The sequence below is a fragment of the Pocillopora damicornis genome, chromosome 2, assembly GCF_964200805.1.
Source record: "Pocillopora damicornis chromosome 2, jaPocDami1.2, whole genome shotgun sequence".
Lineage (NCBI taxonomy): Eukaryota > Metazoa > Cnidaria > Anthozoa > Scleractinia > Pocilloporidae > Pocillopora > Pocillopora damicornis.
Window position 1 is genome coordinate 25,630,263 of NC_142671.1, and position 20,108 is coordinate 25,650,370.

At 37.4% G+C, this 20,108-nt stretch overlaps 3 protein-coding genes across 3 annotated transcripts; 1 reads left to right on the forward strand and 2 right to left on the reverse strand.

Annotated features, from left to right (window-relative positions):
* Positions 1 to 1,320: 1,320 nt before the first annotated feature.
* Positions 1,321 to 4,606, forward strand: LOC113680106 (homeotic protein empty spiracles). The gene is made up of 2 exons (XM_027197104.2): positions 1,321 to 2,455; positions 3,544 to 4,606. The coding sequence occupies exons 1-2, from the start codon at positions 2,107 to 2,109 to the stop codon at positions 3,822 to 3,824; spliced, it is 630 nt and encodes a 209-aa protein (XP_027052905.1). The 5' UTR covers positions 1,321 to 2,106; the 3' UTR covers positions 3,825 to 4,606.
* Positions 4,607 to 4,817: 211 nt separating this feature from the next.
* Positions 4,818 to 9,505, reverse strand: LOC113680108 (histamine H2 receptor-like). Its single transcript, XM_027197106.2, has 2 exons — positions 9,365 to 9,505; positions 4,818 to 5,954 (listed from the first exon to the last, which is right to left on the reverse strand). The coding sequence occupies exon 2, from the start codon at positions 5,890 to 5,892 to the stop codon at positions 4,960 to 4,962; it is 933 nt and encodes a 310-aa protein (XP_027052907.2). The 5' UTR covers positions 5,893 to 5,954; positions 9,365 to 9,505; the 3' UTR covers positions 4,818 to 4,959.
* Positions 9,506 to 9,886: 381 nt separating this feature from the next.
* LOC113680101 (SH3 and PX domain-containing protein 2B) lies at positions 9,887 to 19,714 on the reverse strand. Its single transcript, XM_027197096.2, has 12 exons — positions 19,552 to 19,714; positions 18,614 to 18,694; positions 17,915 to 17,990; positions 17,316 to 17,392; positions 16,948 to 17,042; positions 16,544 to 16,575; positions 15,979 to 16,107; positions 14,593 to 14,706; positions 13,719 to 13,833; positions 13,343 to 13,494; positions 12,741 to 12,793; positions 9,887 to 12,248 (listed from the first exon to the last, which is right to left on the reverse strand). The coding sequence occupies exons 1-12, from the start codon at positions 19,621 to 19,623 to the stop codon at positions 10,986 to 10,988; spliced, it is 2,259 nt and encodes a 752-aa protein (XP_027052897.2). The 5' UTR covers positions 19,624 to 19,714; the 3' UTR covers positions 9,887 to 10,985.
* Between the last annotated feature and the right edge of the window lie 394 nt (positions 19,715 to 20,108).

A 20,108-nucleotide genomic window follows, 5' to 3' on the forward strand; every position in this document is an offset into this window, starting at 1 on the left:
GAGAATTATTACGATGACTGCATGTTCCCTTGAAATATTTATTCTCAACTATTTACACTGTATTGAGTTGGTTTAACATGTTAGAGTGATAAACGCGCTATAATTGGAGTTTGCTTTATTGAGTTGGAACACTGTTTGTGGATTCCATATTTCAGGCAATTTATGTCTTCATGATTTAATCTAAAGTTATGTGAAAGTACGCTATTTTTAGTGCGTCTGATGTTCCAAAATTTTCTTTTATTTCACGAAATATTCGAGTTTAGTGATCATAATGAAAGGTACTCGATGACGAGAATGTTTTTTTCGACTCACCAAACACCTCTGATCTTTTCTTGTCGGTAAAGGTGTTTTGCAATATGTTTTTAATGCTTACAAGCTCCCCACCACTGATCGCAGTGACAAGTAAATTGATAATTGCTTGCTTTTGTTATGCTTGGCCGTGAGCATGGTATGATAGCTTTGTTCGTGTTTTTTATAGAGGCTCCTTTGAGTCCATGCCATTCAATGCAAAACATTCGCGGCCTTGACTGTGAGGACGTTTGAGCCGTAATGATTAGAATAAAGAGACAAATTTTGAACAGTGTAATTGAAGCATTTAGCAGCATTAAGTCGAACACAATGGGACATTCTTGCAAAAGAAATGCTTCTCCAGGGCAACCGTCATCCTGTCTGTTTATCTTAGGTCAGAGAAGCGCTTCTTGTTTCTCTTCTTTCTATCCTTTTCACTTACTTCAAAAACCATTTAACTCATGAGAGGTATGTAGATATGGTACTACATTTACAGCGCTTTAAGACAAGTGTATCTCTCGATTTTGGAATAAGACTACATTTTTAATTTGTTTGCCAATTACCCATTCTTTATGTTCAATATTAGGAATAATAAAAGAAATCTCCAATTCGTTTTGAACATTTAGCCACCAAAGAGGGAATTTATAACAATGTGAAAAAAAAATTATTTTTAGGTAAACTAAAAGAATTAATAAAGTATGTTAGTTGCATGAATAAGCGGGATCAAAAATAAAAAAAGTACAATTTTCTGTTATCAATGAAACTTTTTTTGTTTATTCATTTGGGACTCAAAGAAAAGTTGACACATGTAGTGCGTACGAAATGTGCAAATACAATTTAGATCAACAACATGTGCCTCTCCTCCAAACAGGACCAGTCATACTAATTTCAACAAAAATGTTCATTTCTTCACTGAAAACAAACCAGTTCAAACGTTTACGATCCGTGCGTTTTCAAATAGGAGGAGAACTTTACTTTTGTCGCCCCAGATGTATTTTCTGAACGGAGTGATCGTTCTTTTAAAGAGGAGAACAAAAGGGAACGTAATTAAGCCGTCATAAGACCAGAAGTACCACTCATGTCAGGTGACATCACGAACATGTGAATCCTGAACGTGATCTCGTTGCGAGAATCGTCAAATTCGTGATTGCTGAATTATTTGTTGATCCTTTTTTCCTAATTATTACAGTTTCCTGAGTTAAAATCAATGTTTCGACAATATGGAGCCCTTTCCCAGAACTGGGAAACACAGGTTACGGTTTCTAAAACTACAGGAATAGGAAAATCTCGTGAAAGAGTTAGATTTCGTATCATTCCATATTAAATTTTGGTTTGGTGTTCAGATGAAATGATGTCCTTATCAGAGGAGGTTACACGTTTATGGATCATTAAAAAAAGATTAAATAAGTTACAAATGCATGGACAACTATTAAAATAAGAACGAACCTGGCGAGAGAACTGCAGGCAAACGGGACTACGAATTGGCCCTGCTCAAAGCCACAGATCATCATTCCAAAACACTGAAGTACTTTGAAAGCGCCTAGATAAATGCAGATGTACTTTTAAGGATGCATTCTTGGTTTTCATCATACATCTTTCATCAAGTAAATGCTCTATAATAATGTTATTTGGCGCATTTCCTTCATTGCTGGATTTAGTTGCTAACGTGTTTGCAAGAGGTTTTGAGTTGTCTGGCAACAGTTTGTCATAAATACAGCTACTGAATTACTTTCCGCTTAGATCTTCATAGACGCATTGGCTGGCGATAATCAAGCAAGTATTAATTTTCTCGGACATTGAGGTTGAAAGTATTCGTCCATGTTCAAGAAGCAGCCACTCAGTATGTATCAGTCTTCGTATCGTTCGTTTTGCTCTTGTCCACACCCAAGCTGCCTAGAGGAGCGGGACAGTGGCCATGGGTGCCAAGTACCTCTTTCGTGCCAAAACTCAAGCGAATCTCACCTGCGATTACAAGCCAGTTCACTACAGCTACAGATGGAACGGGACTCAGGCGTTTACTCCAAAGCAGATCCCTCGGCCTTCATTCCATCTGCATTCGGCATTATTTCGAGACCCTCTCGATTTTATGTTCCCTCGGCTCACTGTAATCTCTCCAGCCAACAGATAATTTTTCCATTCAGTCAAACATCTCACAGCAGACAGCATGGTAAGTAACTTTATTTAAAACATTCTTTTTCTTGAATTCTTCGTTTCTTTATTCTGAATTTACATGTACCTCTTTTATTAACGTAAGTATTGTTGTTTTCATTATCATCTTTACGATGTACAATGTTGAAACTTCAAGCTCAGATTTAGTGATATTGTACTGTTGCGTGGCGCGGTAAATAAACAATGAATTTGCGATTCCCCGAACAGTTTGAATTCTGTGTTGGTCCTTTTTGTTCTTGGCGTACACTTTTCAAAAACTATCATAGCAATTATTTTGTAATGTATTCATATTTAGACAAAAGAAGTCATAATAAGTTGTTTTAGACAGAAACAAAAGCACAATACTGAGGAAGAGAAAGTAGAATAACAAACTCGAATCCAGACCTATTAACACAGTTTTTAGGGGGCTTTTCTGTTCATAAGTACAAGACCCTATGCTTTCTCTGGATTGACTCAGTTCCAGTTGCTTCTTAGGCGGGCGATCTTCGAATTGGTTGTGCCTTGAGCCTGGTCCATAAAAACTCAACAACGTTTTTTTTAAACCACGTGCACCGTCACGTTACTGGGTGTTTTAATGGAAAATCAGCTCAAGAGAAAGTGCAAAAGCAGTAAAGGACCTAAGGACCTTAGCGAAGGCTTGGAACATCATTTTGGACAATCTATCACACATAAGATGATAATTTTCAGGTCAATTGCGGTGAAAAGCTAATATACATTTACAAGTTTTTTTTTTTTATCAAAGACAAAAAAAGGTCTGTAATTTGAAAGAATTACAGACCAATTGCAAATTGTGTATATGGCAAATAGATGGATCCAAACGTTTTCGCTTAATTGAAGTCATTATTCAAGAGATTTAAGGTCAAATTGATAAACCATAGACAAAACCGAGAGCATAATTATTATTAAGGCTTCCATCTTCAGTCTGCAACCGAGTAAGCACTTATGTACTTGAATCTTTTCTGTCTTCGCTTCTGTTCGTTAGCAATATTATCAAAAAAAAAAACAAAAATTCAACAGTTAACCAAAATTAGAGCTATTATTTTTAAGTATATTTCAATAGAGCTGTTGACGTCCTCTTTTTGTCAGGTAACCTGGTTATTGGACTAAGAGACAAACCGGAGATAAAGAAGCGTCGTAAACGAACCATTTTCACTTCAGATCAGTTAAACCGGCTAGAATCAGCTTTTGATCGTCAGCAGTATCTTGTCGGTACAGAGAGAGAGCGTCTTGCCAGGGAGTTAAATCTCTCCCAGACTCAGGTCAAGATTTGGTTCCAGAACAGAAGAATTAAATGGAGGAAGGAACATTTGTATGCTGGACATGAAGATGGTCAAGGGGAAAATAACATTATGAGCCAAAGACTCTAGTTCCTTTTTGATCAGTTTCGTTTCACAACCAGCAACTTGTTCAAGATTAGAATGGTTGCCAGTGAATCGTGATCTGAAGTATAAAATTACAAACTCTTGTACATGATTCTTGTAGACTAAGTAGCCTTTTAGTTAAAATAAGTTAACCTGATAACTTGTGCATATATTGAATTACCGTCTAAATATTTAGACGTTTTCACGACTACACTGCTATTACCAAATTGATTTATTCTCTATTCATGTACCAAATACTTCAATCAGATGCAAAACTGACGTAGATTTACGGAAAATTTGAGAATCGGTCAATTACCAAAAGAGTTCTTGTCTACTCGATTTAACTACACAGATGGTGCTTTACAAAACATGACATTCAGCTACTAGCTTTTTTAAATCAATTATACTATGAATTCCAAAGTGATTTGAAGGCGGTGATTTCACGATTAAAAGCAGACACCCTCTAGGCTTTTGTAGGTTTAGTATCATTCATTACAGGTTCTAGTTATGGCTGGAGAAAAAATTTGTGATAGGACATGGCTCAAAAAAATTTTAAACATGTAAATTTTTACGGGCTTACGACTGAAAAGAAAAATGTATATACCCCCTTGATGTGTCCCCTCAGAGCAGGGTTTGTGTCACAAAAGTGTTTATTGTATGAACTGCTTGAATTATGTAGCAAATTACTAAGGGATAAAATTATATGTGGCAGGTTCTCTTACAGAGGCTCATATTTTGTTTCCGTGCTATTTTTTTTCCAATAAATTAAAGGATACACGTGTAACTTATTAGACTTGATTGCTTTTATTTCTCATGTAAAATTTATTTGAATTAGATTTAGGTCTAGTGTAAATATCAAGTTTATGATATATAAACAATAGCCTCCGTTTGGCGGGAAGAGATGCTTGGATATTTGTCCGCAGACATTATCTGTTCCGTGATTCTTAGGAGCTTCGGTAAATGGTTGTTAAGCCCTGTACATTTTCTGGTATTGAGCGCCAATTGAACATAAAATTGGAGGTCACTTTTTTCAAAATATTCTCACCACAATGATCTTTTTAACGAACGTCACATATGTACTTTTACAGTGTTTTGCATGGCAAAAAGGTTAGTTGCAATGCTAAAATCTCTTTGTGGAGTGTTAACTACTAGGTGGTTGCATCCGAGTGTTTGTCAATCGCCGCAGGGTACTTTTAATAGCACTTCGAAACTCTTTTACTCGCCAAAAATATATGAACGGGTTCAGAGAAGAATTTACGAAGATTATCGTTCCAGAAACTTCCAAAGATATCTTCTTGGCCGTACTGAGTCCACCAAGTTGTATGACAGCTGCTGTACAAAGATAAGGGAAATAACAGAGAAAGAGAAGGACACAAACAATGAACGTATTTACCACCGATCTAGTGTAACTCGGAAAGCTGATTCTGCTGACAATTGAGTGAGAACTTTGTTTGAGGTTTTCTTGATTGTTGATTTGTCGACGATGTCGTCTGATTACTTGATAAATCTTGTAATACATTAAAAGTATGATAGAGAAACATGTCGTTGAGGAACCAAACCCAAGAAAGTAAAATAATCGAATGTCTTGCGTCCAGATGAATCCCCATGTCCCTGACAACAACCAAGAGCCGAGGATAAACACACAAATTCTTCTGTTTGTTACCAGGCATCTATATCTCAAGTGTAATAAAAGTACAAGGTACCTGTCCACGCTAATTAAAGTTGCGGTGATAAATGACACTCCCGACAGACTGCCTGAAATGACATCAAAAGCAGACATCAGAGCCAGTGGCCCATCTTTGCCGGTGACAAGAAAGTACACCCGTGTTATAATGTACAGTGGTTGTGTCACGGTTCCAACTAATAAATCAGTTAATGAAAGTGCGAACAACAAAGTGTTGGACGGTGAATGCAGAGACTTGGTCCGCCAAATAGAAAGAAGGATGACGGCGTTTCCAAAACTTGCAATAAACAGACCGATAGCATTAACAACGCAGTTGGCAAGCAAACAGGTCCTTAACCTCGCGACTGTATTTGTTTGATTATCCCAATGATGTAAAATGAAATTTTCCATTGTGATATGTCGCTGAAATTGAAGAAGCTGTCTTTGTCGACACCAACACACTCACTCGCTCTCTAGAGAATGAATAAAAGCATAACGTATTCAGTTTAAAATTACATTTCACGACCCTCTTCGGAGCATAATAAATGGCTCACGGGAGATGTTTGTTGGAATACCTTTTGATATGATAATGGCCTAGACGATTAGACTTCTTTACAGGGGTTATCTACATGAGCTCTGAGCAAGTTGTCTTTGCGTGGGATTCTGCTTATAACAACGCAGTGATGCAGTAAAATGGTATCTAATCAAGAGTAGCAGTTTTGTTGAGGAAGAGGTCTAGTTTATCATAATTAGCGTCGATTTTTTTAAGGGTTGAGATGCATGCTTAATATGTAAAGCCGTCGAAACAGATCCGTCCTAAAAGATTACTGTTTTCACCAGCCAAGTAAAGTAATGAAGATACTCCCATGGTTTTCTTTTCTTTTCCTTTGTTTTTGTTACTGTGTAAATTTCCTGTATGCCCTTAAGTTTCCCCTTTCATTTTCGAGGTAATTCTGCCCATCAACATAATGCTCTCAGTAGGGAATTGTGTAACTGGACTAATCATAAAAATTACAAATTTTCCCGATTGTGATTGGTTCAAAACAGCTCCTGTTTTTCCTTTAATTTACTTTCCAAGTTTGTTATCAGCTGGTTCAATAAGCCAATCGCATCCAAAATTGTTGTTTAAATTAACCAATCACATTCAAAGTTGTAGTTTAAGTCAACCAATCACAACCTTGGTTTTCCCTTTCTTTCATAACTTGGCAATTCTTCTTTTCTCGGAATTTTAAGATTTCGTGTCGTCCAGTTCGTATAGGTAATCACATGATTTCGAGTGCAATTTGGAATAAATAAGCACGAGTAAATTTTTTTGAAGACTAACAAAATTGCACGAGCCCGTAGGAGTAATTTTTCCATGTATATTATTAGTTCTGTAATCATACTTGTGATAGACAAATCGGACTCCCGCTGCGCAGTCGTCCTATTTTGTTATCACTCAGACCGAGTAATAGTCCCATTATCATAACTAATATGGACTTGCACACAGCTTACAATTATTTGCATGAGATCTTATAAAATCATATCGAGCATATCTGGCAAACGACAGAGTCGACCACATTCAATCTTAGATAAAACTTCCTTAGGCGGACGATTACTCTAAAGGATGAAATATCGGATTTAAATTAAGTTCCAAAACTAATCTATAGCTGATAAATGCGTTTCTTTTTAAATGTCAATCTTCGGTCAAACTTTTGTTTTTTTGAAAATTTGAAGATAATTGAATATATCATTTTGCCAGAAGAGCTTTATTCAAAGTGGCGGCGGTTTATAAACTTTTCATCTTCAGAATCTTACAAGCCCAGTGGGAGTACCTTCGTAATCAGCCAATAGGGATTATTTTCACTTTGTCGGGCATTGTGGCGCATTTTGCGCTAAGCAGCTTGGGCTAGTCGCTTTTTCCGTGAGATACCTGTGGCAGGTCCACGGTAAGGTTTGTCCAGCGTTTCCTATTCGTCGTCGACGCAAGTCGACAAACTCTTAAAATGCTTGGAATGTTTAACATTTTCCGTATCACTTAACCATGATTGAGTTGCTAGTAACCGGATCATTGTGTTGGCGCATAGTTGTTTCGACGTAAAAATACACGATTTTGATGAGAGATCGTCGCTTTTCCGCCACCATATTATTCCAGATGGATTTATGTCATGATTAGCTCTCCTTCCCTGGTTCCGAGCAAAAAGTTTCCTTGGTGGCTCCAAAAACTTTTCATTATGTGTTTTAGGGTGACTGTACATTAACGCGTGTCTTGAGCTGTAAACAAAGAAGTTCAAGTTAGCCTTGCGTAGCTACGATGACAGTTCAATACAATATTCCGAGACTCACAACATGATATGGCACCTGTTTGTGTAGGGGAAAACAAATTTTGAATATACAGAGATTGAATTGCGATGAGCTTGGAATTTCGTAATGACAGTTCTGACCTAAAAGTTACGCTGTTTATGAAATGATTACCGTTAGGCGGGGCAGGATCTTGAAATGCGACACAATTCTGTTACTTTCACTCATTTTTACTGTTTTGGCATTAGCACTGATTATTGTTTTAATTCATGGGGATTTGGGAAATTACAATGAATCTGAAAAGTGGAAAGTAATCCCTGTTCTACACTAGGATATTCGATGTCCAGCCGACCACAATATGGCCGGCGGAATCTCTTCAAAAGTGTAAAGTTCCCTGGTGTAACCTAACTGACGACACAGTTATTGCGTCAAAGTGACGCCGTCATTTTGCATGGAAGAAACATGCCAAGTGAATTACCTAGACAACGATCAACCAATCAGCGCTGGGTTTATGTTATTCAGGAAAATTCTCACTATACAACACCCGAGCCCTCTAAGAGAGACACGAGATAACGGAGTGTTCAACTGGACAATGACATACAAACGATCATCAGATATATGGGCTCCTTATGGCAGCTACCGAAAGAAAAACATCGATGACCGAAAAAATTATAACTCAGGTGTAACAGATGAGCAACAAAAGACGTTCTTACGGGTTGTTCGAAACGCAGTAAACAATTGATTTCTCGATTGAATGTTTTGAAAACTCCCTTAGACTAAAGGTTCACTAAAGTTGGACCAAGTGCTGGCCGGGAAGAGAAGGTCTTTTGGCTAGTCTCCTCTCCTGCGCATTAAGTAAGGTCTACTAAGCTTGGCAGACTCGCAGTCTTCGCCCCAAAGCTCAGTGTTTATTGTAAGTTTGGTGGTTGTTCACCTTAATTAACAGCTGGTAACATGACATGAGTTTTATAAACCAGTTTGATCTCCCACTAACTAAAGCTAAATTCTATCATTGATTATAATAAAGCTCGGATATAACACGTACTGTCATTGGTTGAAAGAGCGTGCTCTATGAGAGTATAGAGCATAGAACTGAGCTAAAGCTGTCACGCCATCTGCCAAATCGTACTATGTCCGACCTTTTCCGGGACTTCTTTCTAGCTTTTCTTTAGTTAATTGAAAGTGAAATTTTGGAACAAGCGAGCAAAGGTTTGCAAAAATGCTAGGCGCAGTAATTTACGTTACTGTAATGTGAGCAGAGACAAAAATCCTCAAAGATAACACAAGATAGACAGTCCGAGTTTTTTTAACGGTTTTCACGCTCAGTTAGATTGCGAGTTTACGTACGGTAATAAAAATTAAACACAGCTAACACTTGTATAGTATATTAAGTTTCGATTTCAAATAGAAAAAAAACAGGAATGATGAAAAATATAACCTGGCATAACTGTTAAAATTCATACTATTCATGACGGTGTCAGAGCGACTTAAGGTCTATCGCGGCTAGCTAATCATGGCGATCTTCGGTCATCGCAGTGGAGCAAGCCTCAGGAACTAAATCGACTACCCTTCGAGTGAAAAAATAAGAGCTTGCCCTGATTACCTTTCCGATGCGTTGAGTGGAAGGCCAGATCAGTCACTGCAACCGAGTTTTACGGCGCTGTCATTCCGAGCGATCTTTTTGTCTTAGTGAATTCGGCTGTTGTTCATTCATAATACGCTCGCCTTGAACAGTATGTTTTCTACTTGTCATGTAAAATAACTTACGTATTTTTGTGAGCCACGACTGGGCCGAATTTCACTGAACATTTCACTTTCAGATCCTGTATTAGAAACTAAAAAACTTCAGGCAAAAGTGTTAAATTCGACATGCCGAGCTATTTTAGTTTGTAAACTATTGCAGAATATGAACTTTGATGGTTTTTGAACTTTGATGGTTTGACATTTTTTACAGCTTTAGTCTTGTACAGCCAATCAGTTTATTTGAACCATTCTAACAGGGATTCTGATTGGCTTATTGTAGCGTGCTTCATGAGAGTTTATATAATAAGTTCAGTTATGCATGCATTCTGATTGGTTCTCACTTATGATCTATTGGAGGACAGACGTATACATGACGTCATCATTAAAACTTTTTAAATTCTTTATTATATAAAACAAATAGATTCCAAGTTGCCGTGCGTCTGTTCAGTAATAGATCACAGATGACGTCAAAATGTAATAAGAACAAAAAAGTGGCACACGAGGCGCAGCCGAAAATATTTTTCTAACCGTAGCGCCATCTTTAACAAAAGAGTTATTAATGTTAACCCTGTTCCAATTTGAGTTAAACTGATAAGAAGTCAATAATTCGGCAAAATTTTAAAAAGAGAAAGCATTATGTCACCAGTTTATTTCAAACCCACACCGACATACTAATAGGATCTCTTAATGAGAAGAAATGATCTAATAGTATGAAAAAGCCACTGTTTCACCCCTCACTAGTTTAACGTCAACAGGTAAGTCAGCTCCCTTTGCTTAAGGGAGTCAGAAACAGTTTCCAAACTTCTTCGAATATTTTTTGATTCCCAACTTTCTCGATGCGGGTCTAATGAAAATTCGCGTCCACACGTACCACATTCGAATCGTTTTAGTCCGTTCACATGAATTCGATACGCATCCGGATATCTCAACGCTTTCTCCAACAGAGCATGCGCTCTATCAAGAGACTTGAGGCTGCGATAAATAGTACGAGAAAAGATGTCACAATCAAACAAAAGACATGTAAAGGAGAGTCCTTTATTTGGACAAATCATGAGGTCGAGTTATTGGTTAAAATCACGATGAGCAGAGCGGCCAAAACCATCAAAAATGTCGACAACGTTAGCCCTCCTTATTCGCTCGGACGAAGGGCAAACGCTCGAAACGCGAGCTTTGAAACTCTTCATGGTGGCCAATTTACGTTATCAACTCAGTTGATAATACTAAATTACCCTGTATTCTAAAATAGACGGATTCAATCGTTAACGCGTATTGCACTCTGAGAAGTGTTTCAAAAAGTTGCAGATTCATCAACCGTATTCACCAGGTAAGTGTGGACGGAAGACCAATCCGCAACGAAAAAGTTGCAGAATCAAAAATATCCGGATGCGTGTGGACGGGGCCCTAATGCTGCCTGAGAAATTAAGAAGTCCTTCAACCTTGGCTGTCACTCATTTTTGAATCATTCTTACTCTGAATTCAGTTCATTCCAAAGGTTTCAAAAAATTTGATGGCGCCCAACCGGACTTTCCTCCAATCGTAACTAACCACCAACCTCCCTCATCCATTTCAAGCACTTCCATGCGATCGCCTTTTTTAAAGCTGATACAATCTTGATCCCCTTCGTCAGCGTATTCTGCCATAGCTACATAAACAGTTTTCGTATCTTGGTGTTGCACCTTCTTTGGAGGGTTTGGTTTTGCTGGTCTTTTGGGCGCTACTGGTTTAATATTCACCCTCTCTAAGTAAGATGCTGGTACCCAACCTTCCTTTCCACCCTTTGTCTTGACCAACCACCACCCATTATTGGAGTCTTCTACAAACTCAAATTCGTCTCCAGTACAAAACGATAAACCTTCACCATTTTCAGAGGAGAAAGACTCTAAGGCTTTGCAGAAGATGTTCTGTTTCACAGGAACACGAGTTGGTTTCGTAATCGATGATTTCACTGAGACTTCTGGAGGCGAGATCTTCGAACGTGGTTTTACTTGAGGTTTGGCCGGAAGATCAGGTTTCTTAGGAACTGAATTCAGTGAAGAATTAGCCATTTTGGTGGTATTCTTTGCAGGAACTGGTAAGGGCTTCCTTTGCTGCGACTGAGCATAACTTACACCTTTTCCAGACTGAGATGACGCGATGTTCGGCATTTGTTTTGCAATCGGCTTTGCGCTTACAGGGGCGACTGGTCGAGGAGGAGCTGCAGACTTTTTTTCCGTGCTTGAAACAAGATAGCTTGTTGGTGCCCAACCCTCTTTGCCTTGGATTCTAACATATGACCATCCATCCGGATTTTGTTCGATTAACTGCGCTGTTTGCCCTTCTTTGAAGGAAATGCCACCTTCAAAAGTGTCATTATAATCTGCTAACGTGAAAAATGTAGCGTTACCCTCTGGAATTTTTTCTGGAATACGAGGGGAGGGTTTAGGAATGTTTATTGAGGCATTTGAAGATTCTGCTCTATTGGCTTGTTGTTTCTCCAGCAATCTTTTACCCAGGTATGAGGATGGTATCCAACCCTCTACTCCACCGATTTTTCCCAGCCACCATCCATTTGGAGCTTTCTCGACAACTTCCACAGACATTCCTTCTGTAAAGTTTAACGCTCCCTCTACACCCAATGAACGAAAGTCGCCAACGGTAAAATATTCTACTTCAGGAGACTTTGGAGTAGGTGAATCGCGTATAGCCATAGTTTTCTCGTACGACATGTTTGTGATGTGAACTGGCAACTTTTTGGACCTTTTGACCTGGAGATCAAGCACAATGTATGTGTGTTAGTTTACTTATCTCAATATAATTACTCCCAGATAAGAGTGTCCTAATAGCGTGTGAACAATCATGACGGCCAAGAAAACGCACGTAACAGGAGAAAGGCCCTGGAAACGAAGGTGACCGAGTCACCTATATAAGATGCAAGTCTTGCAAAGAACCCAGTGAATCGAAACCGAACAACTTTTTTTGGAACGTGAAAAAAAATGAAGGACTGGCTTTAAGACTTCGGCCTTCGGACACTCAGAGACTAAATCGAAGGAGTTTTATCGGTCAGGCTAAGTCAACTCTTCAAAAAAAAAAGAAATTTATCTGTAACAAATTTAATCCCAGAAATTCTTCTTGTAAATTATTCGAACTCAATGAGAAAACAGAGATAGACATGGAAATTTCGTTTCGCCGCACTCTATAGTCTACAATAGATTGTGTTCTCTAATATTATTAAAAGAGTCTTTTTGCTAAAGACTTACCGAAGCCTTCCTTGGAGGCACTTTCCGACCTTTCGTTCCAGTTTTGTTGGAGCCTGTTTAGAGAATGCAAAATTACAAAAAAGCAAACACCCGAAATGAAGCTTGGTAACGATGCACGTCAAAGAACGAATTGAAAAATTCCAACACTTGAAAAGGATGAATGGAAAAAATTCAAGCCTGCACAGGATTTGAACCCATGACCTCTGCGATAACGGTGCAATGCTCTACCAATTGAAATAACAAGCCTGGAATCTGGGAGCTGGTCATTATATTAATTCTTACCAAATAAACCCGCGAAGTTATGATTTAGTGACTGTGAATATACTAAAATCATATTTGTGAACTTCGGTTTAAGAAATGAAGTTGAAAGCGATCTTCGCAGAAATTAACACAACTGAAGCAGTAGTGACAATAAGGCCTGAGCCAACCATAAACCCACAAAGGCCTGAATTTTTTTCAGGCCTTACTTTCACTACTGCTTAAGTAGTGTTTATTACTGCGAAGATCGCTGTCATATTCATTTCTTAAACTGCAGTTCACATATAATGATATTCATTTTTCTTTTAACAGGACGGTTGTTGAAGTTGAAAAGCAATCCATACCATGAAGTCTAGAAGCACTCTGTACACCACTCGCCACGCTTGCAGTTTTCTCTCTCGCTAAAGACTCTGAACCATGTCGTATGGCTTCAAGCTGAGAGGGATCAGCTTTCTTGAGGTACATGGCTGGCGCCCAACCCTCGCGATTCTGATACCTTAAAGAATGTTAAGAAAAAGCATAAGAGGGCGTTATGAAAATTGTGCCTTGACCATTCACATATTATTATCACTCCTACAAACAGAGCACACCTTTCTTCAATTTTCCTCTGTACCGTTTAATAACTAACAGTTACAACGTATATTGCTTGATCCATTTCAGGCTTTGACGACAATTTAATTGATGTAAATATTATGGAGAGTACTCATGGAGAGTACTCACCGAATAAGCCACCATCCATCAAAATTCTTCTCTATCACGGTCACTAAAACGCCAACCTCAAATGAAATTTCATCATCGAGTTCTGCTTTGTAGGTTGTTGTTGTAATCATTCTCTCTTAAAAAAAAATAAAGATAAGTAGCGAAGAAGGGAAGACTCAAATAGGATCGAACAAGTCACATGGGTACGATGGGCACGGAGATCACAACTGATATTGAGGGTATCTGGTACTGTGATTGTGGTTGTTGCTAAAGATGACACAGTAAAGGCTATGAAAGCTGTTGTTATTATTGAGGAGGTGTTTGTTATTGTTGAAAGAAAGACGTTCAGACCTGCAGACATATATCTAATGTTCCATCAAAGAGTTTTGTTCGAGCGTGATTGTCTTGGGTGCGTCCCGTAGCCCTAAATGCCTCAACTTAAACTGGTAAAATCCAGCGATAATCCTCACATGTTGCACCCCAATTTTCGAACTTTACGTCCAAGGCCACGAATGTCTTCCTTTTAAAGTGGACATAATCTGGAAGAGTGTTTTGTGGTTGCTACTACAATAAAGACAAACTTGTTTGTTATTTAAGTCGCTCTGAGATGTCAACATCTGTTGTTAATGGTATCCAGTTTTCTCTATCCGTTCCAAAACAATTTGAAGAATAATAAACACGTAAGTCTCCATACGGCTCGCAAATATGTTCGTAAATTTACATTACATGTACCTGTTTCTTTGAGCTTCACTCACAGAAATTCTCAGGTAGATAGTCTTGGCGGACAAATATCCGAGCATAATTTCCAGCCGAAAGTGGCTAGTGTTTATAAAATACCATTATACACCATTAGAATCGAAGTTGATCACTTGCTTGGTACAACAAGGTAACTTACCTCCTGATTCAGTCACTAATTGATTGGCAGACTCATCTAAGCTGCCATCCTCACGCTCAAGATAAGCTGCTGGAACCCAACCCTGCTCTTCATCTACATTAACAAACCACCAACCTGATAAATAATCACATTAAATTGAGGTAAATCTCACAAAAGCCAAAAGTATTCTAGCTTTGAAAAAAAATAGACCTTTATAGCTGCTTTTACTTTGGTTTAAGGCAATTTATGGACCACTTGTTATGAGTTAAAAGCAATGATCAACTTCCCAAGTTTAAAGCTACCATAGCAATGTATAGCCTGCTGAAAAACCCCTTAATGTTAATTTTGACAGCTTGACTGTACAGAAGGTTACACAGACAAGAGAGAAATGAAAGTTATAAAGAGAAGAGAGAAGTGTGCCATTTAATTGGTTGAAGCTTAAACTTTATCTTGCCACAATCGTCTGCACGGTTATCATAATGCAATCAAACCTCTATCAAGCAGTTACCTAGATAATTGTTGGGTGGTACTTTCAATTGAGCTTTGATCAAGATGTATTTTGGGACCCCTGCAAATTACTTTTTGACTTTCCAAAATTCGCCATTACAAACCAAAAACATTTTCTCCATAAACAACAGCAAAAGCATCTAAATTCTTAGAGTAAAATTTAAACAAAGAATATCATCTTACTGGAATTTTAAATTAGGGAATATCACCTGGAAGCTATTACCCAGCTTATCAAAGAATGATTAGGTCACAAGAGTGGGTATATTGTTAGAAATATACAATTGAAATTTTTGTACTGGCCAACTAGTAACCTGTCAGTAGCCTCTTAGTTATCTGTCAGCCAACAGTTGGCTGAAAGTTGGTGGACAGGTCTTTTCAGAGAGCTGTTCTCCACAATAACCAGGGAGTGAGAGTAATGGCAAAATTAATATTTCCTAGATTTAAAACACGACAAACAATACTCCTACCCTTGGATTAGGATTGTTAGCTAATATTCATTCCTCTTCTAGCACAAAATTGTTAACCAAGAGGTGTTTTCAACAGGTTTAGACAAGTATCACTATTTTTTTATGACAAGCATTGTAGAAATGTTATGTAGCTATTGGTCACTTGACAAGCAGATATTTACTCTACCTCATTTGGAACAGCTATCTCAGACCGTAAAACAACTAAAAAAAGCACCAGCTTTGAAAAACTAATGATAAAGGTCAACTGTCAGTCAAGCACAAAAAAACAGATATCACAATGACTCATCATAATTTTTCCAAGAAATAATTTCAAATAAGATAAAGTTGGAATGGAGAGTTGTTTGAAGATTCCATGTGTAAAGATTTCGTTTGTACAGCCTCAAATCACATCTCCCCTTTACACTGCAATTTAAGGGTTACTATAGTCCCATACCATTTTCATTCTTGTCAATAACTTCCACAATATCTCCCGCAACCATGTTAACTTCATTTCTATTCTGCTTTTTGTAATCTGCAATGGCCACATACTGTTCCAACATAACTGGCCCACTTATGTGGTCAGCTGTTTATGAAAAGAAAACAAAAAATTTTAATCATGACCTCTGCTTTTAAGAGGATCTTACACTGAGTAAGTCTGTGGTGTATTTATAAGTACCACTCAGATCTCATGTCTGGTGTGCAAGATTTCTTTCCAGATAAAAGCTGGATTGTATATGACATTTTTCAATGCAGAGTTTCTTGCATTTTTGTTATTGATAGAATTAATTGGTAATTGCACTTTATATCATACAATTCAGGGGTAATTTTGCAAGTAATTTCCAAATGACCTCACACTATGTTCTCGGCCAATTTAAAATAACTCACCCAATTACTCCCTGAATTTTACTCCACTCAGTCCTCATACAATTACTAGTCTTAATGTCATCAAGAAAAATGAAAACTTGCACTCTCATAACCAAGTTTGCATTCAAACGAAAATGCTTGAACTAGAAAAGTACCTGAATCCTTTTCCTTTCTTTTCTTGTCTTTCCTACAAGAGGAAATAGTTTAAAATTACTTTAAATGAAATAGCTTTTACCACTTTTTCAAAAAGTATCCATACCCATTTGACAGGGGATTATTGGTTTCAATCTCCAAATCTCTTGATAAATTTTGCTTCAAAACCATCTACCCATTCCCCTTCTTAAACTTAGTATATATGTTAAGTCTAATCTCATTACTGGTCAATATAAAATTTTCAAATTTCATTATAATCTTCCTGCAATTTTCTTTGACTAAAAAGCTGTCCATTGAAAATAAATACTATATTAGGAAATTTCTTCCTTTTTCATCCAAAATATATTTAAAAAAGAAATGGCAATGAAATTACTGGACTTAAGTAACCAACGTAAAACAAACTTACTCCTTAGATGGAAGGTCTATGTCCTCTGGTTGTGGCTCAAAGAACTTCAATACAGTGCCACTAGTGGATATCTTGGGTGGTAGCGAGATTAGCTCCTGAAATATGTTAACATTATAATAATCAATTAATGACAAGCTTCATGCCAAGTGTTCCAAGGAAAAAAAGGCCCACATACTGCACAAGGTTGACAAAGTACATGTACAGATAAAAAAGACTGCATGGTGGCACAAACTAAACATTGTATACCTTTGCCAGAGGTATTTAACAATAAGTAAGAGAATAATAGTGAAAACAGGAGGCTGGGAATTCATAGGTAAAAACAGAAGGTTTCTAAAGAGAACTCAGATCACTCCTGAAATTTGTCCCACCTTACAATATTCACCAATGGGTTCCTTTCTACGTAATGCTACATCTCGCACATGACTTCTTCCAAATATAATTTTACCTGCATACAAATCACACAATTCATCACACACATTTGGATAGTCCATAATTAACCCGAAGTTCATACAAATATAAGAGCTTATGGAAACTCCCTTCTTACAAATATATACATGTATAATCATTACAATATATAATAACATGTATAATTGTTATAATATATAATGATATGTATCATTATAATAATAATATGTATATGAAAATTATTCATAGGTTTTGCACACTGTCATTCCAAACCACCAAAAACTCTGATTGGCACACATTGTTTCAAATCTTATTTCCAATAGTGCAGGTGCATTTGAGTAGTTTGGAGAGCATTTGAAATTTACCAGTGTCTTTCAATTAAACATCCTGTAACTGACACACTTTTCCCATATTCTCATAACTTCCTATTTGCTATAAGAACCACATAAAAGCATGGAGACTATAGACCAATTCTTCAACATCAACAACAAAATGACAGATTAAAATATGGTGATAACTTCTTTACTGGTATCATCCAAACTACATGAATGCTGTAGCAAACCTGGCAAAAATGGCAAAATCCTCTTCGAAGGATCTTTTACACCACTTTCATGAGGAAACTCCTCCAAAAGTTTAGTCTGTTAAGCAATAGCAACTAAAAAATTTATTATCCAAATATTTCAAATTAGGATAACATAACTAGGAGAATTCAAGGGCAAAGGATTTTGAAAGCATTGTTACCATTATGTGATAAAGCAAGGCTGACCAATATTGCATCTATCAGCAGCTTTATATAAGGAGACCTAACATAGTAGTTTACAGAAAGAAAACAATCACTAAAGGAAGATGATTAAATCAAAAGGAACAAGAAGGGTTAATGTTGCAGGAGTATTAAACATGGATCTACAACAATAACAAAAACAAGGTACACTGCACGTTATGGGGAAACAAACTGCAATGTAGCCTCTCAGAAATTGAAGCATGTTGGGAATGGTTTCCATTATTTACCCTATAAAATTACCATAATTATTGACTAGGTGGAGGAGAGAACTAAATAAAATTCTAGACTTAAAAATACTGTGTGCATTCACTCACAATATTATTTTCATTTTTAAAAGAGGATTATTTAGCCAAAAAGAAGGGTCTGTGGAAAAGAACGAGCTTACCAAAGACAAGAAAAAAATATTCACAGGAAGAATTATTAAATTCAAGTCAAGAGGCATTTACATTTCTGTCTTCATATAATAGAAAATTAACATACCTGAAGGTCAAAGAATTTACTGTATCTCCTGTAGACAACATTAACACTACCATCTGACCAAGTGACATTTATCACATAAACCTGTAAAAAGGTATGCTTATCATGAGACAGAATTTTTTAAATACTGTATTTTTTTTCAATCCAATGTAGAATGGTTAAACAGACACTTTCATCAGTGACAAATGCTATCTCCTGGTTACAAGTTTCTGAAGGATCCACATCAATAGAGATTAGTAGTCAAGAGTAACTGCTATTAGCACTGCAGAATGATATAGGACAACAAGCCCAGTCTCAAGCCGTGAATTGGTAATTACACCATAGTCTTGGACAGGACACAGGTTATTGAGATTTTTAATGTTTCAAACAATGCACTTGGCTAGCTATAATGTCATAATTAATGAAACATTTCCCCCCTCTCCACCCTCCTTTGTCATTGTTGATACCACATGAAAAAGACTCAACCATGAGAGGGAACAAGCGTGTTCAATAAACTTCACAAGGGAATGTAGTGGTCATTTCTATGGCAAACAGCCCCATTTTTGTTACAACAGCTGTAAATCAGAAGCATATGTACCCAGCTGAGTTTTCGAAACTGAGATTTCTCTTTACACTTTAAGCACACAATACCAGTAAGTTGATTAAATCAATAGCGAAATCCCATGATACTGGAGAGCGACTTTACAGATATCAAAACAATACAATATCGTGTTTGTCCGATCATTCCTTTGACTAGCTCACTCAGCTTCTGTTTGAAAGTTAGTAGCGGATTCACTTGTCATTTGCACAACAACAGAATTAGTGTTGTATTTTATGGGTTGACTGCGTGAATATTGAGGATAATAGTTTGTATATCGGTGGTCTTATATCAGATCACGAGTTACTAGCTGGTAAACGACCCACAGTTAGATGCAATCATAAATATATCACTGTTAACTTACATAATGCTTGCTCGGAACCTTTCGTTTCTGGATATCGACAACTTTTACATCTGTTAAAACCCTTGGCGACATAACGCAAATTTAGCCCTGCATAGGCGCTGAATCTTCGATCAAACAACCGGTTAAGCGACATCAACCTGAGCCTGCGCATAGCCGGAAATGAACCTCGCCTACCTGAGTATCATCGTCACTCGTTGCCAGTGGGACGAATAAATGTCACCATCTTTGTTTTTCCTAGGGCATGACATCTTATTTTGAAGCTTTGGATGCGTTTTGGTGCGGCATTTTGTGGATATTCGTTAGCAAAAAGTATTTGGCACAGTGATAATGGACGAAAATAGTCACGCAACCGCTGACTGCAATTCCACCGAACATGAAACAATCTCGAATCAAACGTCTCTTCTTTTCATTTCACTTTCGTTTAGCTTGAAATTCCGCGCAACAATAACTCTGCGCGAAATATTGCAAAACGAAGCAATATAAGCTTGTTATTTTCTTCATAGAAGTTATATTAGTTTTATTTGTTCGCTTTTCCCATGCTTTGACCTTACGATGTG

Coding starts and splice junctions, on each gene's coding strand:
- LOC113680101 (XM_027197096.2), bottom strand. CDS start 19,623: ATGTCGCCAAGGGTTTTAACAGATGTAAAAGTTGTCGATATCCAGAAA. Junction 13,834..14,592: donor ATTAGTGACTGAATCAGGAG/GTAAGTTACCTT, acceptor TTTTTTTTTAAG/AGAGAATGATTACAACAACA. Junction 12,249..12,740: donor TGCCTCCAAGGAAGGCTTCG/GTAAGTCTTTAG, acceptor CTTGATCTCCAG/GTCAAAAGGTCCAAAAAGTT.
- LOC113680106 (XM_027197104.2), top strand. CDS start 2,107: ATGTTCAAGAAGCAGCCACTCAGTATGTATCAGTCTTCGTATCGTTCG. Junction 2,456..3,543: donor ATCTCACAGCAGACAGCATG/GTAAGTAACTTT, acceptor TCTTTTTGTCAG/GTAACCTGGTTATTGGACTA.
- LOC113680108 (XM_027197106.2), bottom strand. CDS start 5,892: ATGGAAAATTTCATTTTACATCATTGGGATAATCAAACAAATACAGTC.